General features: G+C 48.3%; 1 protein-coding gene across 2 annotated transcripts in view; it reads left to right on the top strand.

Moving 5' to 3' along the window:
* Positions 1-23,234, top strand: part of GPATCH2L (G-patch domain containing 2 like) — a 51,578-nt gene that overhangs the window by 18,398 nt on the left and 9,946 nt on the right. The window contains exons 4-8 of one of the 2 annotated variants that reach the window (XM_056133625.1): positions 3,008-3,184; positions 4,828-4,907; positions 10,115-10,182; positions 11,735-11,789; positions 14,298-14,383. In XM_056133625.1, coding sequence (XP_055989600.1) covers positions 3,008-3,184; positions 4,828-4,907; positions 10,115-10,182; positions 11,735-11,789; positions 14,298-14,383 — 466 coding nt within the window. Of the gene's footprint in view, positions 1-3,007; positions 3,185-4,827; positions 4,908-10,114; positions 10,183-11,642; positions 11,683-11,734; positions 11,790-14,297; positions 14,384-23,234 lie in introns of both variants that reach the window. The other variant, XM_056133626.1, reaches the window with a different exon arrangement.

Raw genomic sequence — 23,234 nt, 5'->3', positions numbered from 1 at the left:
GGCTATGGACAATATTTTGCTGAAATTTCCCCTGCTGATCTTCAGCTACCTAGAGCCAGTCGTCTGAGCTAGCCCAGGGTCAGTGGCTGAGAAAGTGTGCTCTGCCTCAGGGCCGAGACTGGGTGCCAAGGCATGGATGGATCGTTCTATCCTGGCAGCAGCGAAGTGTGTGTCTGCCACTCTGGACTGGCTTTCCCCGCTCCCTTGCGGCTAGAGTGCCAGTGGGCAGCGGTGGTGTGGCCCTGCTGTGGACCTCTATTTCCACTGGGTTGCCTTCCATAGCCACGGTTCTCTCCAGGCTCCCAGAACTGTTCTTTGCTCCTTCCTTCCTGGAATGGGAAAGACACCCCCGGTGCTGGCTCCCGGGCTCTTCCGGTCCTCTGTACCTTTGTAGACAGTCATTTCCCCCAAGTCCTGATTGCTTGTGTTTGCCCAAGGGATGCTAAGGGACAGTGCAGACACATCTCCTCAGAGCTGCTTCCTTTCCCCTTGTCCCCTGCTTACTGCTCTCTTCTCACTTTGTCAGATTACATTCTTGTGGTAGGAAGGTGTCTTCCATGGGAGCTTTTCACAGGCAGGAATTATTTTATTCTTTGCAACAAGAATCTGTGACACATTGCTTTCCATGTAGTCAGCTCTTTATTAGTTACTGGGGAACCCATCAAGGGGTTAACTTCTCCTTTTTCCTCCTTGAAACAGAATTGTACTAGAATTTCACAAATGGCAAAATCTATTTTAGTGAAAGCAGGATTTTCAAGGAGCAGGAAATCGGGAGCCCCATCCAGCAGCTTCCTCCTTAGCTTCTGGAACACCCAGAGGAGATCCTGGGTCAGGCATCCCCGGGAACCTGGGTGAAGGCTGCCGGTCGTGGGGTCTCCCGAAGGGCCTTCCAGGTCAGTGAGTCCCTTCGGCATTGTTAGCAATCTGTGGTGAATGCTTCCAACGAAAAGCATTCCACTTTAGTCTGGCCTTTGTCAGCAGAAGACATGATCTTGCTAAATCTATTATTTTAGTAAATGGACAAAGGGATTAATAAGAAAGGAATAGAGAAAGGAATATTGAAGTGCAGAGAAGCATTGTAATTCTGATGTCCAGCTTGGTTCAGTCATATGTCTTCTTTGGTGGGATACTTTTTAGAATAGTGTGTCTCAAAATATAGTTTCCAGATCAGCTAAGAAAGTGATTAGAAATATGCATTTATTATTATTATTATTATTATTATTATTATTATTTCATTTGGGGGCCACTCCCTTCTGTGCTCAGAGCTTACCCCGGCTCTGCTCAGGGATCACTCCTCCTGGTGGGAGACAACCATATACAATGCTGGAAATCAAACTTGGGTTGGCCATGTGCAAGGCAGGTGCCCTAACTAACCCCTTTATTGGCTTTCTACCTCTAGAAGTATAAATTAATTTTTTTTTTTGGCTTTTTGGGTCACGCCTGGCAATGCACAGGGGTTACTTCTGGCTCTTCGCTTAGGAATTACCCCTGGCGGTGCTCAGGGGTCCCTATGGGATGTTGGGAATTGAACCCGGGTTCGCCATGTGCAAGGCAAATGCGCTACCCGCTGTGCTACTGCTCCAGCCCCTAAATTAATTTTTTTAATTAAAATTTTTTTCCTGTTGCTTGAGATTGAATCCAGGGCCCACACACATAGGAAATATTTGATCTAACATGAAGCATCTGGTCTAAAGCTACATCCCCAGTCTGTACATCTCAGTCCTTGGTCCTGCCCACCCCCACCTCAGAGTCAGAAGCCTTGAGTTTGGGCCTGGCAGTGCATGCCTTCCCCGCCACCTCCACCCCTTGATGGACACTCCAGACTGGGAATTAACTGCTGTTTTCAAGACTTGTCTGTTCGTGGTGGTGGTTTGTGTTTTGGCTCTGCACAGTGTTGGGAATTATGTAGGTGGTGTTTTCATAAGAGAACACTGAGTATCTTCTTTAGTGGGATCACCAGCTCCCCTTCATTACTGCTTCCTTGCTCCCTTGTCTGCAGAGTAATTTAAGAGTTGTCGTTATCCTGATTGTTACTGCCCTGAAAATCTGATGCTTCACGTGATCGGTGTGCCCTGTGCTCTTGCATACAGCAAGCAGTGGCTGTTCTGTGATCTCTTCGATGTTCTTAGAAGCTTCATCTTTGCTAGTTTGAAATGAGGGTGTGAGGTACCAAAGTTACTTATTTTCCTCATTGTGGGCAGAAATATTCTAGTAGAAACTGAGGCTGCTGTCATTATTGCTAGAAGATAGAAGTCTGACCCGAGTGGATAGATGTGTTTTGTCTTAACTTTATCATCAATAAAAAGTATGACCTAGAACAAATGGTATGAATTTTGACAACTTGCTCTCAGTGGCAAGCGTTTCTTTGTGGCTTGCGTTGCTAGTGTCAAGATGATTTTCTGTTCTATTAATGAACTACAGCAGAAGAAATGAGCTCTGACTCTCTCTCTCTCACTGATTTGAGAAGTGCAGGTTGAATTCAGAAATCGTTGGCTTTGAATTGAGAAACATTTATAGGCTTTGAAGCTCCAGGTTCTTTTACAACACAGAGAATAGTACATGGTGAAGTTAATTTTTTGGTCCAAGGCTTTGGAGTTAGTTGGACATGGTGTTCAAATCCTGGCTTTGTTTTTTACTTGCTTGGTCTTGACATCTCTTGGCTTTAAACACCCCTTTCTACTTTGAAGTTGGCAAGAGATTCTAAAGAGGTGACAGACGTAAGAATCTTGAAGCTTGGTCCTGGTAGGTACTACAGCCTTAGTACATAGCAGCTTTATCCATTTTTAAAAAGCCATCTTGTCTACCACAGTGTGACATTAAGATGCAACTAGTTTGTTGCCCTTGTTTTCATTATAATATGGGTCAAGGAGAAGGATTAAAACAATTCTTTTATACTTCATTATTATTTAACAAGTATCATCAGACCGGTCGCCCCGAGATTCTCCTCGCTGGTGGTTTCACGAGGGGTCATGTTCTTGGTATGTGGTGTGTGTTCTTCTCTCTTCAGGGGATGATGAGCAGAGTGATTGGTTCTATGAAGGTGAATGTGTCCCGGGATTCACCGTCCCGAACCTTCTGCCCGAGTGGACTCCTGACCACTGCTCTGAAGTGGAGAGAATGGATTCTGGATTGGACAAGCTTTCCGATTCCACATTCCTTCTACCCTCTCGGCCTGCTCAAAGAGGTGAGTCCGAGGGGCCCAAACCGGGCTTCTCTTTGGGGAGGGTCATCCCACAGCGACCGGGTCCCTGTCTCTCAGCAGAACGGTCTCTCAGCTGTCTGAATTTGAGAGCTCATTTAGGGATTCTTCTGGGGGATTCACGCTTAGTCTCAAAGCACAGGGCTTTGTTCGTTCTACCTTAAATCAGACCACCAAGACTCTGGGCGCTGTATGTGGGCGGTGCATTCCTTCAGCTTGCTCTTGCCCCAGGGTGTGCCCACGGAGCATCTGGTCTGCGCAGCACGTGCTGAGGCTGATGGGATGAGTGCTCAGTGGAGGCCTGCAGTATTGGATGTTGAGACAAACACACTTCAGTGAGATATTGGTGAACAGAAAAATGACACACTTTAAAGGGATATTTAAAGAATATTTCCTTAAATAATTTTTGTTTAAAGAAAACAGGAAGATTTTTCACAGGGGTTGGAGCACATGCTTTGTATTCTGGGGATCTAAGTTCAGTTCCCAGCACTGCGTGGCACCCTGAGGGCCAGTGGGTGTATCCTGGAGCACATCATGGTGACTCAGGCCCTGCTGGATGTGGCCTTGGTGGCAACCCCTCCCACTGCTTGGCTAGGTATTGCCCAGAGTGAGCGGTCCTGGGCCCCCCGAGCTCTGCTTGGGTGGCACCCCAGATTAACGCCAGTTGTGCACTACACCACAAATAAATCCTTTTCTTTTGCTTTCCCTTCAGATTGAGTGTAGGAAGGTGGATAGAGCGAGATGGGGAGAGGGTAAAGGAAGTGGTCATCCTCGGTGGTCCTGTCCCTGGAGCTCCGTCATTTCCTTTCCTGGGACTCCAGGGCATCATTGGAAGGCTTTGTGACATTGAGCAAAGCTGTTCCAGAGTTCTCTGGACTCCATGCACAAACTTGTGGCCCTGGAATCCCCAGTTAGCCCTTAGCAGTCAGTCAGTTCCCGTGTAGTTGAGTTGCCTGTTGGCGGTCAGACTTAACCTTTTGAGAGCTGTAGCTTCCTCCTGCAGTGTTCTGCGATGGTGGACGGGGGATTGAAGGAGCTCCGGTGCTTGGTCAGGACTGTTGCTACCCAAGACACAATTTTACTCCCACAGTAACTTTCATTGAACATTGTAGTGACCATTTCTAAAAGTCCTTCAGGAGCCACTGTGAAGTAGACACACACAAGGACAGGAAGGGGGAACTTCAAATGACCTTTAATCTTACACCCAGGGACAGTGTCATTGGTGATGATTTGGTGTAATTGTCTTTAATTTATAGAATGTACGCAGTGGTTAGAAAAGTGGTTAGAAATTGGTGACTCAGACCTTTTATTTGCGCAGTGTTTTCAGTTTATCAAGTTACTTTCCACATGCTATTTCATTGGGGCTTCAGAACTGCCTATAATATAGGACTGAACAAGTGATTGTCCCGCTTCTAGTGATTTTGACATGTAGGTCAGAGGTAAGTGACATGTCTTAAGATCCTGCTGCTAGTGACGTGATGTAGGAACGCTGCTGCTGTAGCCTGTAGCCTGTGGTATTAGTGAGACGGTACGTGTAGTAAGAATCCAGGGGGGATGAATACAGGAAGCGCAACACAGCTTGGAGACCTTTTGCATTCAGTAACTAATGCCAGTTCTCTTGTTTTAAGGGTACCATGCACGCCTGAATCGCCTGCCTGGAGCCGCAGCTCGGTGCCTCCGAAAGGGACGGAGAAGGCTTGTCGGGAAGGTGATAGCTCTCGCCATTTGCTGGGTCCCCGGGAGAGAGAATATTCCCTGTGGGATTTGCGTGCCCTGTGGATAATCACAGGTGCTGCAGAATTCCCTGGAATTAGGTCCCGGGAATTCTTGGCGCTTTCCCAGCCACAGACATGACGTACACCCAAAAAAGGAGCTTGTTTCAAAGAGTCCTAACTGCGCTGGCTCTGTCACAAGAGTCTGTTGGCGCTAACACTGCAGACCTGCTCTGTCATTTTTCCTTTTTTCATCAGTCTTATGCTATTAAGTTTAAATACTTTTGCCTTTTGCCTGTGTTCATGAAGATTTAAAAAAAATTTTTTTTATTAGTGAATCACTGTGAGGTACAGTTACAGACTTACAAACTTTTGTGCTTGCATTTCAGTCATACAGTGAGTACCCATCCCTCCACCAGTGCTCATTTTTCACCACCAATGGTCCCAGCATCCCTCCCACCACCCCCACCCCGTCTCTTCCACCCAACCCCACCTCTGTGGCAGGGTATTCCCTTTAGCTTGCACTCTCTTTTTGGGTGTTGTGGTTTGCAATAGAGGTATTAAGTGGCCATCACATTTGGTCTATAGTCTACTTTCAGCCCGCATCTCCCATCCCGAGCAGGCCCTCCTAGCATCCTTTCCTTGGTCCCTTCTCAGGTTCAGGGTCCCTTCTCTATCTGAGCTGCCTTTTCCCCCAGCATGTGAGGCTGGCTTCACGAAGACTTTTTTTTATCCTGACTTTGGTTCTTTAGAATTCATATTTTTAAAAATGGTGAAAATTCTGTTCCTGAATTTTAAGAGCCCCCTTCTTGACTACAAGAGAGGTCTGCCATCCGGTCACTTTGGTTCTTGTCAGAGACCCTCCTAGGCACCCACAGCAGCCTTGTACAAAAGCGGATACTGACCCTAAACAGATGAGGTGAGCTGAGGCTCAGAGGAGTTAAGTACTGTCTGCTGTTACCCAGATGAAAATGGACAGACTAGAGAACTGGACTGGGTCTGTAGGGAGCAGGGATTAGTGACTCTGTCCTGTGCCTTCCAGTTGTGTTTTTCTCTCTCCCTGGATCTGTGGCCCATCCCTGTTCCTCAGAAATGCTCCCTTGCTCTGTGTGTGGTGTTGAACTGGGTTCACTTATGACCCGGGGTGGTGAGAAGACTCCACACTGAGGCCTCTGCAAGGACTCTTGAAGGATGCTGGTTTGACCATTACCAGATTGCCATCCTCCAAGGGTTCACTGACCACTGCCTGGACCTCCTCAGACAGAACTCCCTGCTCTGCCCACATCCATAGAATTCTCTCATATAACCCCTTCACCCCAACCGGAGAGGAAGGTGGGTTTTTGAGGCATGAGCCTACCGTCCCTTCAGATTGCTGAATGAACTCCCTTTTGCTGGCGCCCACTCTCTTGAATAGTGGGCTTCCTGCGACGAGCCCCTGAACCTGGGCTAGTGACTGGTCTGCTTCCCCTTTTTCTTATGCTCACATTAAAAACCTTCCTGATTTCATTGTTAGACACTAGTTTTGAGACTGAAAATTTGGTTAAGCCTGGGACTCCTCCCCTGGCAGAGAAGGATACAGTGGGCAAGGCCAAGGGGGAGCAGCAAGCAGGGCAGAGATGTTCGCTCTGGGAGCACATTGAGAGAGCGGGTGCCATGCCAGGTGGGGAGTGGGTGGACCCATGTCATCCCTCTTCTATAGTTTAATCAGGGAACTGGTGCCTGAAGTTTTAGCCAAGACAAGTTACGCTGTTTCACTCCATTGAACTCAGATTCTTCTTTGTAGCTTCGAATAGTTTCAGATCTCTAACAAGAAAGTCATTTGAGTTTTGGAAGCAGAGCCTTTCCATCTGGACTTATGTTCTGGGAGCTCATTCTTCGCTTGGGACAGCAAGCAGGGTAGAGTGGCGGGAAACATGAGGGTGAGATTATTTTACTCTTTTTTTTTTTGTTTGTTTTTGTTTTTGGAGCCATCCCCAGTGATGTTCAGAGTTTATACCTGGCTCTGTGCTCAGGTATCACTCCTGGAAGTGCTCAGGGGATCAGACGGAACACTGGGGATCGAACCCAAGTTGGCCGCTTGCACGACAAGCACCTTACCTGCTGTACTGTCTCTCCAACCTGAAGGTTTTACTTTTTCTCTTGACTGGTTAGGCTTGACAGATGATCATTTCCCTACTGCTTACAGTACATTGTTTCAGCTCCTATAACATCAGGGCTTTGCCACTTCCTTGGAAGTGAAGCATTTCATTGCAGAGGCTCGCGTTAGCCTGCCTGGAAGGTAACTAGGCCCTATTAGATGTGCCTCTAATGGTTTCAAGTGGATAGGATAATATTTCCACGATTAATTCGTCTTCATCGCCTTAAAGGGGTATTTGTCATTTCTACCAGAGGTCACTGTTCTACCCTCCTTGTTTCCCCTTCCCTCTCGCTTTTCCCTTTTTTCTGAATTGTAATCATAAATAATGAGTTTCATTCACAGCTCCCTGCCAGCGAGCTGCTAATTACACAAAGTATGGCTTGTAATTTACACAGTAATAAACTGTAAATTTAAACATTACAGCACTTTAAGTTAATAATTTTCCTGCTGTAACAAATACCTCATTTTTCACTCATCTTTTCCATGGGCCTCACCACCGGGCCTGAGTCTGTGACCAGGACACATTGGTGAGAGAGGGACGAAGACTCATCTGGAACCTTTTCATTTAGCTTCACTCCACGTTCACCCAGAATCTGGCCACGGTAAATCTTTCCATAGGCACTTGTTCTGTTACCCTAACATTTAGGCTCATCTGCACACACTGGTCAATATAGATTTATTAATAATCATGCTCAAGTAATTGGCTTGGCTTTTTCCCCCTGCCGGTTCTTGGGATTGAACCCAGGGCTTCATGTATCCAGGTGGTGATCACTGTATCACTGTATCCTGTCATCCCATTTCCTCGAGCAGGCACCAGTAATATCTTCATTCGTCCTAGCCCTGAGATTTTAGCAAGTGCCACACTGGAGGCTCTTTCAGGGTCAGGGGAATGAGACCCATCATTGTTACTGGGTTTTGGCATATCGAATACACCACGGGGAGCTTGCCAGACTCTGCCATGTGGGCAGGATACTCTAGGTAGCCTGCCGGGTTCTCCAAGAGTGAGAACTAGAAAACAAGAGGCCGCTCAGCCACAAATGCGGCCATGCGCTTCCAGGTTGATTTTATGGTCTCTGGATCTTGGCTGTTGATGGGATTACACGGGCCGGGGGCAGTTGGTGGGTGTAACTGCCTAGCTACTGGAAGATGGGGGATCTGGGTGGAGGAGACCCAGTCCCGATCCGAGCAGGCTTGGAGATCTCAGTCCCGGGTCCCGCACACCTGTGTTCCTCTGCCGGTTTTGTTCGAGCGTGTGGAGAGTGGTCTTAAGCATGGCTGTGGCTGGTTCCGGAGGTCTTCAGCTGCTGGGGCTCTGTTTGGGGAGGGGAGGGAAACTCAACCTGCCCCCCCCTCCAAGGGGTCCGGGTGAGGACAGCCAGGCACGGGGGCAGGAGACTCTGCATTGTTCTCTTCTGGGAGATATTTCTAAATTGTTTGTGATGTTATGGGTTAAAACCACACTTAAGAATCAATTCATACAAACTTTTCTTTTCACTCTAAGTGACGTTAGAGTGAAAAGGGAGACAAAAGCTGTCTCTTCATTTACCAGCAAAATTAAGGGAGATAGTTTTGGTAAGTCACAAAATCTTGTTACGTTTCCATTCAGTAGATAATTTCGTTGTCACTAGAGAGGAATCCATAAACGTCCGTTCCCGCGTGAAGGCTGTGAGACTCTGACTGTAGAGAGCTTGGGGTGCTGGCCTGTTCAAAACTGGGCCATGCCCGGCATTTCAGGGTTTAGTCCTGGCTTTGCACTTGGGGATCACTCTTGGCGGGCTCAGAGGACCATATGTGGAGCCAAGGATCAAACTGGGCTTGGGAAGGGCCTTATCCCCTGAGCTAGTTCTCTCTTTCTTTCTTTTTAAAGGGAATTAAACACTCCTCATTTTATTTTATTTCTTTTTTTTCTTTTTGGGTCACACCTGGTGATGCTCAGGGGTTACTCCTGGTTCTGCACTCATTCAGGAATTATTCCTGGCAGTGCTCGGGGGACCATATGGGATGCTGGGAATCGAACCTGGGTTGGCCACGTGCAAGGTCAATGCCCTAGCTGCTGTACTATCACTCCAGCCCCAACATTTCTCATTTTTTTTCTTTTTGGGTCACACCTGGCAATGCTCATTACTCTTGGCTTTGCACTCAGGAATCACTCCTGGCAGTGCTCGGGGGACCATATGGGATACTGGGAATCGAACCCGGGTTGACTGCGTGCAAGGCAAATGCCCTACCTGCTGTGCTATTGCTCCAGCCCCAACATTCCTCATTTTAATTAATATTTTGGTTTGGGAGCTACGCCTGGTGCTCAAGGCTTACTCCTGGCTTTTCTCAGGAGTGACCCTCGGCTGCACTCAAGGGGCCATATGTGGTGCTGTTGATTGAAATGGAGTCAGCAATATGCAAGGTGAGGGTGCCTTATAACCCTCAGCTGTCTCTGGGTCTGAGTTGTGGGAATATATATTTTTTTGGTCCACACCCAGTGATGCTCAGGGGTTGCTCCTAGCTTTGAGCTTAGGATCACTCCTGGGAGCATATAGGATGCAAGAGGTTGAATATGAGTTGGCCAAATACAATTAGGCAAACACCCGCCCCACCATGCTATCTCTACAGTGCCTCTGTGAATATTTTAAAAAAGATTTTCTGGGCTTTTTGTACTTTAAACAATTCCAAGAGGTATTGCTCATATATTGAAATACCAGATGTAGGGACCAAGGAGTTAGTACAAGTCACTGGTCTCGAACTGACCACACCTTCATTCCTGGCACTGCATGTGGTCCAAAGCCATGCCCAAAGTGATCCCCGAGCACTGCCAGGTGTGACTCACCCCCTCCAAACTCCCCCTCTTCCACCCACACAAACACACAAAAAATATGGTAAATTATGTTTATAATGACTTTTTTTTTTTAGCATTAAAGAAAACTAAGATAACCCATACTTTTAGGATAGGTGCTGTGAAAAGAAGGTTGCTGTTGGAGTTTGGGGCTGGCATCAGAGATGAGAGGGAAGGGCTCAGTGCCAGTTCACTGCTTTTGTTTCTGTGTTTCCATGGCTTTCTCCCTTGTCTTTCAGGAGACCAGCGTGAGCACTTTGGGCAGCGAGAGGCTCGGCCATCTCATTAGTGACCCTCGGCAGAAAGAGTGAGTCCTGGTTTTCACTCTTTTTCTTGGTGAAGGAGGCAGAGGGAAGTTTTACCTATAAGACCTAGAAATCTGACTTTAGGGCTGAAAGATTAGATCCTAAGTGGACTTTATACACTTCGAATAGCTGACACCCTAAACCTATCTAGCAATACGTTTTTTGTTTTTCTTTCTAGACTGTTAACTTCTTTGCTTTTTATATCTATAGTTGCTGTATTATAAATAGTATTTGGAATTTTAATTTTTTAACATTAATCTTCTCTAGGTGTTTTGGTTGTTGTCCAAATGGGTGATTGTCTCTGGCTTAGTTTTTGTGCTCTTCCCCCTTCTTAAGAGAACTATCCTTTGTCCTCCTACAATGGCAGAGCGCTGTTGAACAGCCTGTGTGTGGCCATAGGAAGAACGTCCCATCCTTCCTTGTAACACTCTTGTCCCCGAACATAATTGGCCCTTTGCTGTTCACCTGGACCAGTCACGGACAGTATCCAATCAGGAACCTATGCACACCCAGTCTGGTCACGGTTTTAACCTACAGGAAAGGGAAGGGGTGTGTGCATGCGGTTTATGCCATTGTTGAATTGGGAGACCTTTCCCCATGGCACAGCCGAGGAGTGTCACTCTGAACTCTTGTGAAGTTTTGTTGCTGTTTGTTGTTGAATATCCAGTGGTTTTCATTCTATGACATGATTTTTTTTTCCTTTGAAGAAGAGTTTTCTGCAAAAAAGGAAATTTATGCATATAATCTCTCTTTTCAATTACATCTTTTGCCCCACTTTTTTTTTTAAACTGAATTATCGTGAGATTGATAAAGCTGTTCATGATTGGGTTTCAGTCAATGTTCCAACACCCATCCCTCCACCAGAGTACATTTCTGACCACAGTTTCCCCCTGCCACCCCCCAGCTCCCCCCCCCCCCCCGTCTCCTGTCTTAATAGTGGGTACTTTTCTTCTCTCTCTCTCTCTCTCTCTCTCTCCCTTTCCCTCCACCCCCTTCCTTCTTCCTTCCCTCTCTCCTTCTGTGCACTATGGTTTGCAATACAGGTGCTAAGAGGTTATCATGTTTGTTTGGTTTTACCCTATTCCTTTTTTTTTTTTTTTTGCAGGGGGTGGGGGGGGAGTCACACCCAGCGATGCACAGGGGTTACTCCTGGTTTATGCACTCAGGAATTACTCCTGGCCGTGCTCAGGGGACCATATGGGATGCTGGGAATCGAACCCGGGTCGGGCCTCCTGCAAGGCAAGCGCCCTACCTGCTGTGCTATCACTCCAGCCCCTGCCCTATTCTTTATCTTCATTGTTCCAACATTTGCAATGCAGGTGCTAAGAGGTCTTCACGTTTGTTCAGTTTTGCCCCATTCTTTATCTTCATTATTCCAACATCATTCAGTTTTTCTCTTTATAATTTTCCTACCACCTCTTTTATTGTTTTTTTTCCCTTGTTATTCTCTCCCTCTCTTTAGTTTCTGGTTACCATCAGCTGGAAAAAGAGAACGAAATCAGGTAAGATTGCTTTTGTCATCTTTGTTTTATCGTTTGATTTCCTTTTCCTTAGAAAGAATAAAGCATTGACTTCTGATTTTCCTCACGTTTCTGCTTGTGCACAGAAGGTAAGATTCCTCTTCCCTGTCATTTTCTGATTTTCTTAAAGGACTCTTTTACAAGAGCCTCCATTGTTCATTTATAAAAATTGTAGCAACTCTCCTTTGGAGTTTCAACTGTGGTTTTCAGTTTATTCTTTGTAATACATATCTCATAGGAATTTCATTTCTATTTTAGTTTTTAATGTTGCAGTAAGAAATTGCTGATGGCGTAATTCAGTTTTAGAGTCTTGTGCTGAGAAGATGTCAGTGCCTAAAAGTGTGAACTTGAATGTGGTGGAGCTGATTTGGGTGAAATCGAGTTGAGACTGAGAGCTTGCCCCATAGTCTTTTCCATGGCCACCCCCTGGTTGGACTCTTGGCATATGTAGTCCCCTGCAGGGCTCAGAGTAGAAAAAGGCAGAGCCTGGCAAGCTACCCGTGATGTATTCAATATGCCAAACACAGTAACAACAAGTCTCACAATGGAGATGTTACTGGGCCCGCTCGAGCAAATCGATGAACAACGGGAGGCCCGTGACTGTGATCTTCCTTTATGTTTGAAGCTTTTTGATTTGGGTAGGGGTGGATGGCTTTATCTTGATAATTAGTTACAAAACAAAAATCTGTAGAATGTCTTCAGGCCAGGTGTTTTATATTTTATCTGCTCTGTAGATAGCATGGGGAATATGCAGGTTTACTTGTAAATGTAAACATTTTGTACTTGGACTCTTCATCTTGAAATTATTATTTCAAAATGAGCCAGAGCAATGATAAACGTAACTAGTATACGTTACGATTACGGGGTGTTTTAAAATGGTTTGTGGACACAATTTTAATTTTAAACTAATAGTGTGCATTTGGAAGAAATGTAATCGTACCAAACTTGTTACTTCAGGGAGCTAACAGGAACAAGGCTGAGTAAAAATACTTCTTGGAGGGGCCAGAGAGATAGCATAGGACATAATCTTGCCTTTCAGGCAGCTGCTTCAGCTGCAGTTTCCCCAGGCCCGCCAGGAATGATCCCAGAGCACTACCAGGTGTGGCCCAAGAACAAACAAAAGAAAAGTTTTTTGATGGGAAAATACTAAATAAAAGCAATGCAAATGGTAGACAGATAAGGAAAGAATTTTTTTTTTCCTTTTTGGGTCACGCCCGGCAATGCTCAGGAGTTACTCCTGGCTCTGCATTCAGGAATCACTCCTGGTGGTGCTAGGGGGACCATATGGGATGCTGAGAGTCGAACCCGGTTCGGCTGCGTGCAAGGCAACTGCTCTGCCCACTGTGCTATCACTCCAGCCCCAAGGAAAGAATTTTTAATAAGAATTTTTAATCCTTTTGAAAAGGGTTAAAAACAACAACTACACCCAAGCAGCTGTTAAGGAGGCTTGTCAGAGACTGAGTCCCTGGAACTTGAAGCTGGGGTATAGGTTGTATTTGCATCCTTAATCTCAATGGCAGGAGAGACCCGTAGCAAACACCTCATCCTGCTGGTGTTTGCAAACGAGATTTAAGCCTTTTGCCCAGAATCATGCGCCAAGTAGCTCTGGAGTGAACACTTGCTCAATTTGTGTTCCTATAGAGTTCTTTTGAAATTATCTTTCAGGATTTTTCCCGTCTTGAAGTATATTTTGTCCTGAACTTTTTTGAAGAGAATTTTCTATTGTAGAAAAAGCCTTAAAAAAATATCCCAGACCAAAAGTTAACCACTTGAATATATGGTCTTCCGTTTGATGAGCTTTTGGAGGTCACCAGCTGTTCTGCAGATGAGAAACCTAACATTTCCATGTAAACCGCAAGCAGTATTTCACTTATCTCTCAAAAGAATCAGATAGGACGGTCAGACAGATGGGAAGACATCTGTTGTATAGATGGTGCTAATAAAGCTCAGAGACATTGTGTGATTTTTTTTTAAAAATACGTGCCAGCCCAGTGGTCAGTTGGAACTGAATGATAGGCATTCCAGTTCTACCCTAGTTCTCTCTCCGCTGCCCTGTTCCCAGGTCTGTGCCAACCGCTGGAGACAGGATGGGGAAAAGAAATTGGGAATTGCTGCTAGCTTTGTTGGGAACAGGGCTGGAGACCTCCGCTCCTCCTGTTCAGCAGTCAGAAAGCACCGCCTTCTGCCCCTTAAGTAACTGTCTCACGTATCAGATGGTTTTGTTTTTGAGAAATCTTGTTGTTTACCGAACATAGTTTGTTTGATTCTTTTGGCTTCCTATTATTTTGTTTGAGGAGCATTCCCAGGGGTGCCCAGGGGGAACCTGTGGTGCTGGGGATCGAACCCAGGCCTCTTGCTTGGAAAGATGCCAGCCTTTGCGCTAGCTAGTTCCGCAGCCTCAGGGGCTGGTTCCTTGTTTCTGGGTGTTCTAGATCCGCTGCTTTTCACTCACAGGGACACTTTGGAACATGTGCATCAGTGAATGGAATTCATGGTGGTATGGCAGAAGAATGGAATGATCAGTGGGGAAAAGTAACCACAGTGAGGGGCGCCCTGTAGGGTCGAGCCTTGCTAAATTGTCTCGTTTCCCTCTGCAGCTGAACCCGCTCTCTCCCCTCTACTCCCTGGACGTACTCGCCGATGCTTCTCACCGACGGTGCTCGCCCGCACACTGCTCCGCCAGGTACTGCCTTCCAGGAACGGCATCTTCTTCTCATTTACCCGTTTCCCGTTCTTACTGCTGCACTGTGGGTTGGGTGGTAGTTTTCTCCTAATGACTCTTGTCACGTTAGAAAATGCCTTTGAATTGTGTATCCCGTTTGATGTGACAGCTTGACCTTTGGTGGTCAGGAAAGGTTGTCTCCCATCCAGGACTAGAGGCCTGCTGAGAGGTCGCTTCCTTGTAACCCCCCATCACTGTGGTTCGAGGCTCAGTTTTGCCTCACATGTTGTGCCTCACCGCCCTTGTGCCAAAAGCCACCTCTTTGAAGCACGTTCTCAGTGGTCCTTCCCGTGACCTGCATCCACTGCGTGCTGCCCACAGGTCCAGCCTCCGTCACCCAGGTCTTCCTCCTCACTGGGAGGTGCCGTCACATCTGGGAGCTCCTTTCCTGCCGTGGACCCTTTGCTCATCCCTTTGACTGACCAGTGTCTCATAGAGAAAGAGTGAGGGGGAAATGAGGGAGGGGGGAGGAGGAGAGAGAGGAGAGGAGAGGGAGAGGGAGAGGAGAGAGAGGAGAAGAGAGAGGAGAGAGAGATCTCCATGACCCCTTGTCAGCACCTTCTGGTTGGACATCTCTCTATGTATCAGGGCCAGCTCCACCTCTCTCTGCCCATTTCCTGTTTTTCACCAACTTCTTTGGGGAGTCCACCCCCACCTGCCACTCTCCATGGAGATTAGAGCTTCGAAGTGCAGAACCCAGTGTTGGTCCTTGACAGGGCTCCGGTGTCCAGCCCAGAGCTTCGTACTTCCTGAGCTCCCAGTTTGCTTGTCAGTATGCCCCTGTGCCTGCACCTGCCGTTCGGTAATGTGGGAAGTGGATGTATTTTTTTGGCGAGCATCTCCCAGCAAGGCTTTTATTATACACAAAAGAGCACCTGGTAGGCTGGATTGTAGGATGTCTTGTTATTTCTGAAGGTGCGAAGAATTTCTTTATAAGAACCCCCCCCCCCCCCCCCCCCCGCTTCCTTGTATATTCTGAGGTGAATGTAGTATTTGGAGATTTGGGTTTCAGGCTGCTCCCGGTCTTTCACCGGTACAGTGATCAGATCAGCCAGTCTGGTTGTGTGATAATGATCCTGTCCCATACTGCACCGTCCATGATCCTGCGTCACGTCTGTTCCTACTGCCGCACCTTCTACCAGAGATGGCCTATTTCGGGGGGGGAGGAGGGGGGAGTCTGGAAACGTGAGACCGGGTTAGCTGCTCAGTGGGATGATAACTGGGGGCCTTTACTGGAGTAGTGTGGTGCCATTCATTCAGGGAACATTTGCGGATCCCCTTCCATGTGCCAGACTCTTGGTGAGGTGCTGCCTCCAGAGAGCTTCCCTTCTCTTGGGAAAGTCGGGTGTGGAGACAGGAGGGTTCTGCGGGAGTGCGGGTACATTCGGGGCTGCCCCAGAGGGATTCAGTGCTCCCCGCCGCTTCTAACTCAGGGCCGGAGGCACTTTTCTTAGAGGCGGTGCTGCTCAGGCTGGGTTGGCACACACAGGATTGCAGTCCTGAGGAAAAACTGGGTGTCGTTTTAAAAATTATGAAGAAGAGAAAATTGAGCACAGCATTCCAAAGACTCCTGAGGAAGACTGCACCACATCTTGTCAGGGGCTCATAGCAGATTGCTTGCTCACCCCTCCCCCCTTCCCTCTACTGCTTAGCCCTGTGCTGTGCTCCCGCCAGGGGTGCCCGCCCTTGCCCAAGTGGGCGGCAGCTTTCTGCTTCTCTCTCTCTCTCTCTCTCTCTCTCTCTCTCTCTCTCTCTCTGTCACACTCCAGTGATACTTAGGAATTACCCCTGGCTCTGCACTCGGGAATTACTCCCGGCAGTACCTGGAGGACCATATGGGATGCCAGTGATTGAACCCAGGTTGGCCACATGCAAGGCAAACACCCTACCCGCTGTACTATCACTCCAGCCCCTTCTCTGCTCTGTTTTCATATGGCATCCTCTTCCTTCTCTTCCTGGCGGTGCGTGTAGCTGGGCTGGAACCCTAGCCACATCTCGACTATGCTTCCAGTGCGCCCAGCTCAGAGGAAATCCTGCTTCAGACACCAGCCTGCAGACATGTCCTGTTGCTCTGTGGCATTCCTAGCTAGTGCTGGTTCTTGGCCACATGTTGGTTAGCTGAGGACGGCCCCCAGGTACAGCGTGGTTGAAAACCGCTGCCTCAGACCATTGCAAGCCATTCAGGCCATCCTTGGCCCACACAGCTTCATCCCCAGGCCAGGGGACACAGCCAGCTTGATGCATGGTTGGGGGGTCTTTAGGACAAGGGGAAAAAATCATAAACTTACACAGTCTGAGTCTTCAGAAAGTTGTTGGGGGGTTTTCTTGGTTTGTTTTCCCACGTGTATGTATGACGTAGCATGTGGTGTTTATGGTGATGGAGCGTTCCTTCAGTGCATCACTCCCTGGGACGTACCATCTAGGAAAGGGTGGCACGTTGCCTCTGGGCAGCCTCCAGAAACATGGCTGCTAAAACTCCGCCCCGGGGACTCTCTCCAGCCCTTCGAAATAGTGGGGGCCCTGCCAGGCCAGAGGTCAGGAGACCAGGGGCTATCCAGCGCCTGTGTGGCCAGCTGGCAATGCCCGACTCAGTGTTGGCTGCCGGGCTTTGTAAGAAGTGTGCCGTTTCCTAGATCCTGGCCTGAGGAAGAGGCAGGTGAACAGCTGTATTAAAAAATGGTTTTGAATAGAAATTTTCTCTTTCCCTTGTTCCATTTTTATTTGTAGTAGGAAAAGATTTCTTTTCAAAGCGTTTGAGTAGCACGGGGAATTTCACACCCATCATTAGAACAGGGTGTGTGTGTGTGTGTGTGTGTGTGTGTGTGTGTGTGTGTGTGTGTGTGTGGTGACTGTGTTATCATTAGTGGGTATAATTTTATTTTGCTAAGAGAGAAGTGTTTCCTGTTTTATCACAGCTTTCCCCGAGGAGGGCTGCTGTATTAATTTGCTGTATTGCCTCCTGGCTGTTCCCAGGCTGTTTTTCCTCTTCATCATGGAATTTTTAATGGCCCTGCCGCCTCTTGGGAAGCATGTGAGGAAGAGTTCCTCGGGGAGTGCTTCCCTTTTTTCACATGCCTATAATTACTCTCCTTTAAGAGCACAAAGAGTCGGATAATCAGGCCTGAACTGGGAAGGCTTCCCCTACTCTGGCTACTGAGTTTCCTGCCTGGACACGGCCAGTTCCTCTCTCCCCTGTGCTCCTGGCCGCCTCCTCAGGGCAGCAGCCACATGCAGGCACAGCCTTGGTGCTCCATGAGAGGCCCGGGGGTCACTGTGGTGTCAGATGTGGGGGTGGGGCGGGGGGCATGTACCTACCTGGAAAGATGGGCATATCACAGCAGTTAAACAGGGAATAAAAATCTTACCGTCCTCTGCTGTTGGCCATTTTATTGCCATAAAGAAACAGTAGGATGGTCATTTTAAGAAAACGCGACGATGAATCACTTTATACGGCAGGTGTGACGGACGGGAGAGAGAACAGTGGTGGTCTTTGTGCCACCTAATGGATCTGTGGGCTAAAGAACACCACTGTAGAGACGCGGAGAGCTCAACAGGATGAGCACATGCTGTGTGTCGAAGAGGCTCCAACTCTGGCCCCTCACAGTGACCCTGGGCACCCTTGGAGTGACCCATAAACAGACCTGGGAGTAGCCCCAGAGCACGGCCAGGCATAACCCCTGCATCCCGGGGCACGGGGAGGGGAGGCGGAAGAAGAAAGAAATACCACTGGAGGAAATCCTGAAGTTTTATGACTTTTAACCCTGGCCATGTGTTTGAATTCCCTGAGAAGCCTCCCAAGATCCTTAATTGTCCCGGCAACAGGCCTGGGCATCCCATTCTGTTCAAGCTCTCAGGTGACTCAGATCTGCTGCAGAGTCAGAGCCAGCACCCTGAAAGCCTGTGGTTTTCCCACTGCTGCTTTGTAATTTGCTGAACAGGAAGTCTCACGTCATAATTGGCACGAGCTCGGTGCTTCTGACTGATGGGCAGAATTCCTTACAGGGTGTGTGTGTGTGTGGGGGGGGGGGGTGGAGGTAGAACCCTGGGTTTCTGGCTTCAGAGAACTGCAGGGCAGAGAGTCAGGATGAAGCACAGTGCCCCACAAGCAGGGCTTAATGGGGAGGAGACCCGGTTAGGTCGGAGTGAGTATGGGTAGATGGGCGGCCGGGTGTGCAGATTAAGTTGCTAAGACAGCAGTTTGGGTTTGCTTCCCTTGGCTGGCGGTGACAGGGATGCCGCTGTTAAAGGAGTAGTAGTGTTAGGGAGAGCTGCTTAGGCAGCAGATGGTGTGTGTGGCTGGTGCTCTGGTAGAGGCAGTGGGGTTGTCGTCGAAGACTGGTCACCAGACGGCAATGAGGAGCTAAGGCTGGAGGCAGCTTTTCATCTGTACTGTTCATTGAGGGACAGTGTTGCTTCCTGTCGAAAACCAGAGCCACACCAGTTAATGCATATGTCACGTTAGAGTTTTCTTCAACTTTTAGTGGTCCTTCCTCTATTTTCAATAGATTTGGTAGTCACCACCATGTCTGTTAATTTTATCGTTCTGTTCTGAGAAAGCAAAGCTTTTCCTGCGCATAGTTGTTTTCCTTTGAGAAACCCTATTTCCAGTGTCAGCATGGATAGCAGACGCTGGGCCCCTGTGCAGTGACCACCCAGACTTCGTACGGAAAGAACAGAAAGTCTCCGAGCTTCTGTTATTTGCTCCGTAGCATCTGCGTAAGGCAGGCTGAGCTGATGGACTGATGGTCGTGTGAGGATGGCCAGGTGAGAGTGGCTTCCCCTGGCTCCCACACTCAGTCTTCTCATCTTTTGAATGGCAGTGTCAGCATTTACAGGGCCAGTGGGAAGTTCCTGGGCTTGTAGCTAGCACCATGATTTTTGTTGTGCAGTTACCACCTGGGATCCCCTTAAGATAATTGCACTTTTGTAGACTTGGCGTTGGCTTCCAGGCTGATGGCATGGGGACTCTGGAGGTGCTTTCCATGTCCTTCCAGTGGAACCGAAGGGAAGGCCTTCTGGACAGTGCTCGGGGAAAGAAGAGAGAGGCCTGGCTACCCATTAGAGAGTTGAAATAGGGTCGCCTGAGCTCATTGTAATTCATTTTATCTGCTCACAAACGTCATGATCTGCATATCAGAGTTGTGTGCCCAGCTGGCTGTGCCACTTGACAAGGATTTTCAAAGAGCAGGAAGACGGCTCAATTCACGCTATTAATTTTGACCTTTGGAGCCATAATAAACAGCCTCAGGTTTTACCTCAGGGCTTGGGGGAAGAACCTTTTATTGGCTTTTTGTCTGTGGGGAATGCCCTGCCCGACACAGCCGCCTCCTCAGTGCCTTACTGCTGGCCATGGGTGAGGAAGAGCTTCAGCTCTTGTACACAGCATCGGAGCAGCAACGGTGGGAGCTTCTGTCAGAGGGTGTATTGTCTGTAAATCTTTCATCCTCAGTGGGATGCTCTTGTTTACAGCAGCTCTCCGGCAGCTCCTGTCTCCTGTCGGAGTGCAGAGGATGAGAGGGTTTTATTCCCTGTTTAGCCCTTGTAGTATGCCCATCCTTCCAGGTGATGGGGAGCTATTTGGCTCCTGCGGGGGCCAAGAATCAGCTCCCTGATATGCCAGCTTTGGCCCAGCCAAGGAAGTTCTCAGGTGCTCGTGAGCAGTTTGTCACCTGACGGCCAAGGGCCAGGCTGGGTTGAGCTGCCAGGATCTCATCCCGTGAGCCACCTCCGTGGCCGGGAGCCGGGGGAAGTGACTTCTCTCCTCGTTTCTTCTAGTCCCATCGGCCTGGATCCTTTCCTCTGCTCCAGTCTGTGCAGATTAACACCTGCTGGGTGTTTAATAAATGTCACTTCACCCCGAAGAGAAAATTGTCCGAAGAGAAAATTGTCCGTGAGGACAGGGCGTCGCTGCCTCCCGGGGCTGCTCTCCTCTCCCCTGGTTCTGCCCCAGCATCTTGCTCCTTCATTGCCGCTCTGTAGCCTGCCTCTGTTCTTTGTGCCTTATAGCTGCCTCGTGCCCCTAGGTGCGCCCTGGACCCTGGACCCTGTCACTGTGGGTCTGTGTCCTTCCCACATCTGGCTCAGGGCTGGTCACAGTGAAGGCGGCCATAAATTGCTGTTAAAAGTCATGGGAGGGAATGGATTAGCAATTAAGGAGAATAATTGGAATATATAATATATTTGACCTTTGGTCCTTAGAAACATCAATAATTTGTTCTTGCTGTTAACGTGTTTGTATGTTTCTGAGAAAAAAAGTCCCACAAAATGGATGCCATTTTACACGGAGCTTCATTCCTGTGGGTTTCTGCCCTGAGTGCGGTTTGGAGGAGGACTTGCTATTTATTTATTTATTTATTTATTTCAATGTAGGAGTCTTGCTATTTATCCAGCCATTGATTAGGCTGATTGGATTGGGCATGAACTCCACCTTTCCCCCCCCCCCTTTTTTTTTTATAATTTTATTTATTGAATCACTGTGAGAGCAGTTACAAAGCTTTAAGGTTTAGGTCTTGGTCATACAATGAAACACCTGTATCTTCACCAGTGCCCATTCCCCACCCCCCAAAACCCCAGTATACCCCCCATCCCACACCCTCCCCCTACCTGTGGGGCAGATGATTTCCACATTACTCTCTCTCTAATTTTATTACATTTAATATTTCAACACCGGCCCCACCATTATTATTTGGAATTTTACTGGAGCAATAGCACAGCGGTAGGGCGTTTGCCTTGCCCGCGGCCAGCCCTACCGAGCCAGGTTCGATTCCTCCCCCCCTCTCGGAGAGCCTGGCAAGCTACCGAGAGTATCTCGCCCACACTGCAAAGCCTGGCAAGCTACACGTGATGTATTCGATATGCCAAACACAGTAACAACAAGTCTCAAAATGGAGACATTACTGGGCCTGCTCGAGCAAATCGATGAACATTGGGAGGACAGTAACAGACCCCAACACTCAGATGTGCCGAAAAGGCAACAGTAGATAATTTGTTATCTATTGCTTATTACGAATAAGATACGATGTCGGGTGGCCATGTGATTTTGAAATTCAGAAATTTTAACGATTAAATCTGGAGGGATTTCTGCCAAAAGCCACTGGGTTCTGAGATTTGTTTCTGAGTCTCTGGGATCATGGCCATTAAGCAGTTTGATCAGCTGTTCGTGGGCGGTTACTCGAGGTCTTGTTGGGGTGGTGAGGGAAGGGCTGGCTCCACCCCCATCCTGTGAGGCCCTGCGTGTCTCATCACTGCAGACTCAAACCTGACTGTCCAGTGGCCTCTGGAGGATAGTGGCCACCGAGCCACCAAGGGGGAGCAGGCGGAGGGACAACACCCTTTTGGAGGAGGACTCTTTAAATCATGCTGTCTTCTCTCCTCAGCACGGACTTGACGGCTCTGTCCACAGATGTATTTTAGGGGTTTGGTGGTGGTTAGTGGTTTAGCCAGCGCTGGTTCTTTGCTTGTGTTTTTTTTTTTTCTTTCCTCCTACAAGTCCATTCCTGCTCCAGGTACACCATGGCCTGCCCGGTTTCCTCTGTGTGACCATGCAGTTGTGACAACTGACCTGATCTTGTAGTTACCTACAGTGCAAAGTCCAGTTCAGGTGTATATGCGAGGGTCTGTGGAATATGCTTTCTAGAATTAAATCAGTCTTCGGCCTTCCCCTTGACATTTCTGAGAGGAATTCATGAAATATCCTGCAGTGCGACTTCTTACAAAGTACCCCCATTGCTTTCAGAACTCAGCGCCACCTCCTCCTCTCCGTGCCCCCGACTATGTTCTTTCCTCCCCGTTGGCCAGCGTATGCTGCCTTCGCCAAAGAGCCTTTCCTCAGCCAGTGTTGGGAATGTCTGTGCCCCCAGAATACTGCACCCTAGTGGGCTGGGAACACCCACACCTTGACTTTGCTTCTGGGTTGGTGGCTTCTACCCTGAGCGACAGCACTCTTCTCTCATTCTGGGTGTTTTTTTTTAGGGGGGGGGGGGTAGATGGGGTGGGGGGAGTCCATACCTGGCATTGCTCAGGGCTTACTCCTGGGCAGGAATCAGGGGTGCCGGGATCGAGCCAGTGTCAGCCAAGTGCCTGACAAACACCCTACCTGCTGTCCCATCTCTCCAGCTCCCATTCTGGGCTTTCAAAAGCTAAATATTACTCAGGTCGCTTTCCTTGACTAGCGTGGCTGTGGGAGTTTGGTGCCTTTCTTAGTTCAGAGTTTTCCATCGTAGGTAGCCTGACTGTAGGGAAGATTTCAGAATAGACGCATTTCTGATCTGTCTTCCCCTCCCCAGCGTGGAGGCCTTGTGGTTAGCCAGAGCATCAGTGCTGCTGCTAACCGCCAGTCCCCGACTCCAGTTGGCGAAGGAAGTTGAAGTCGAGAATTTAGTGCCACGTAAACGCTCCCACCCTGTAACACACCCAAGGTTTGCAGCACAAGAACAACTGCGTGCTGCTGCTCTTGAAAACGGTGTTAAAATTGAGTGTTTCTTTTGTCCCTTTCATCTTTTCCCTTTCTCAGAACAGGGAGGGGGCAGCTCAGATTTTGCTTCTCCTTTGTGATCCTTGTTGGGCAGGATTCCTCTTCAGTGTCTCTCTGGTATGTGTAGCCGGTGATCCTCTCAAAATCAAATGACACCAGTGACATAAGCCGCACATTCAAACGAAGAGGAGTTGAGGTAGTTCAACACTCCAGTGAAAATAGCGGCTGGGGAAGATCAATCTATTTTATTTTCCCCTTCCCTTCCTTTATTCTTTTTGCCTATTGATGTAGATTGCTGGAAGCGAGTTATCTTGGGAAAAACAAAACCTTTGAGCTGCC

The sequence above is a fragment of the Sorex fumeus genome, unplaced genomic scaffold (assembly GCF_029834395.1).
Source record: "Sorex fumeus unplaced genomic scaffold, SorFum_2.1 ptg000098l, whole genome shotgun sequence".
NCBI classification, from domain to species: Eukaryota; Metazoa; Chordata; class Mammalia; order Eulipotyphla; family Soricidae; genus Sorex; species Sorex fumeus.
The sequence above is the reverse complement of the archived record's forward strand: the minus strand, read 5'-3'. Positions and strand labels throughout refer to the sequence as shown.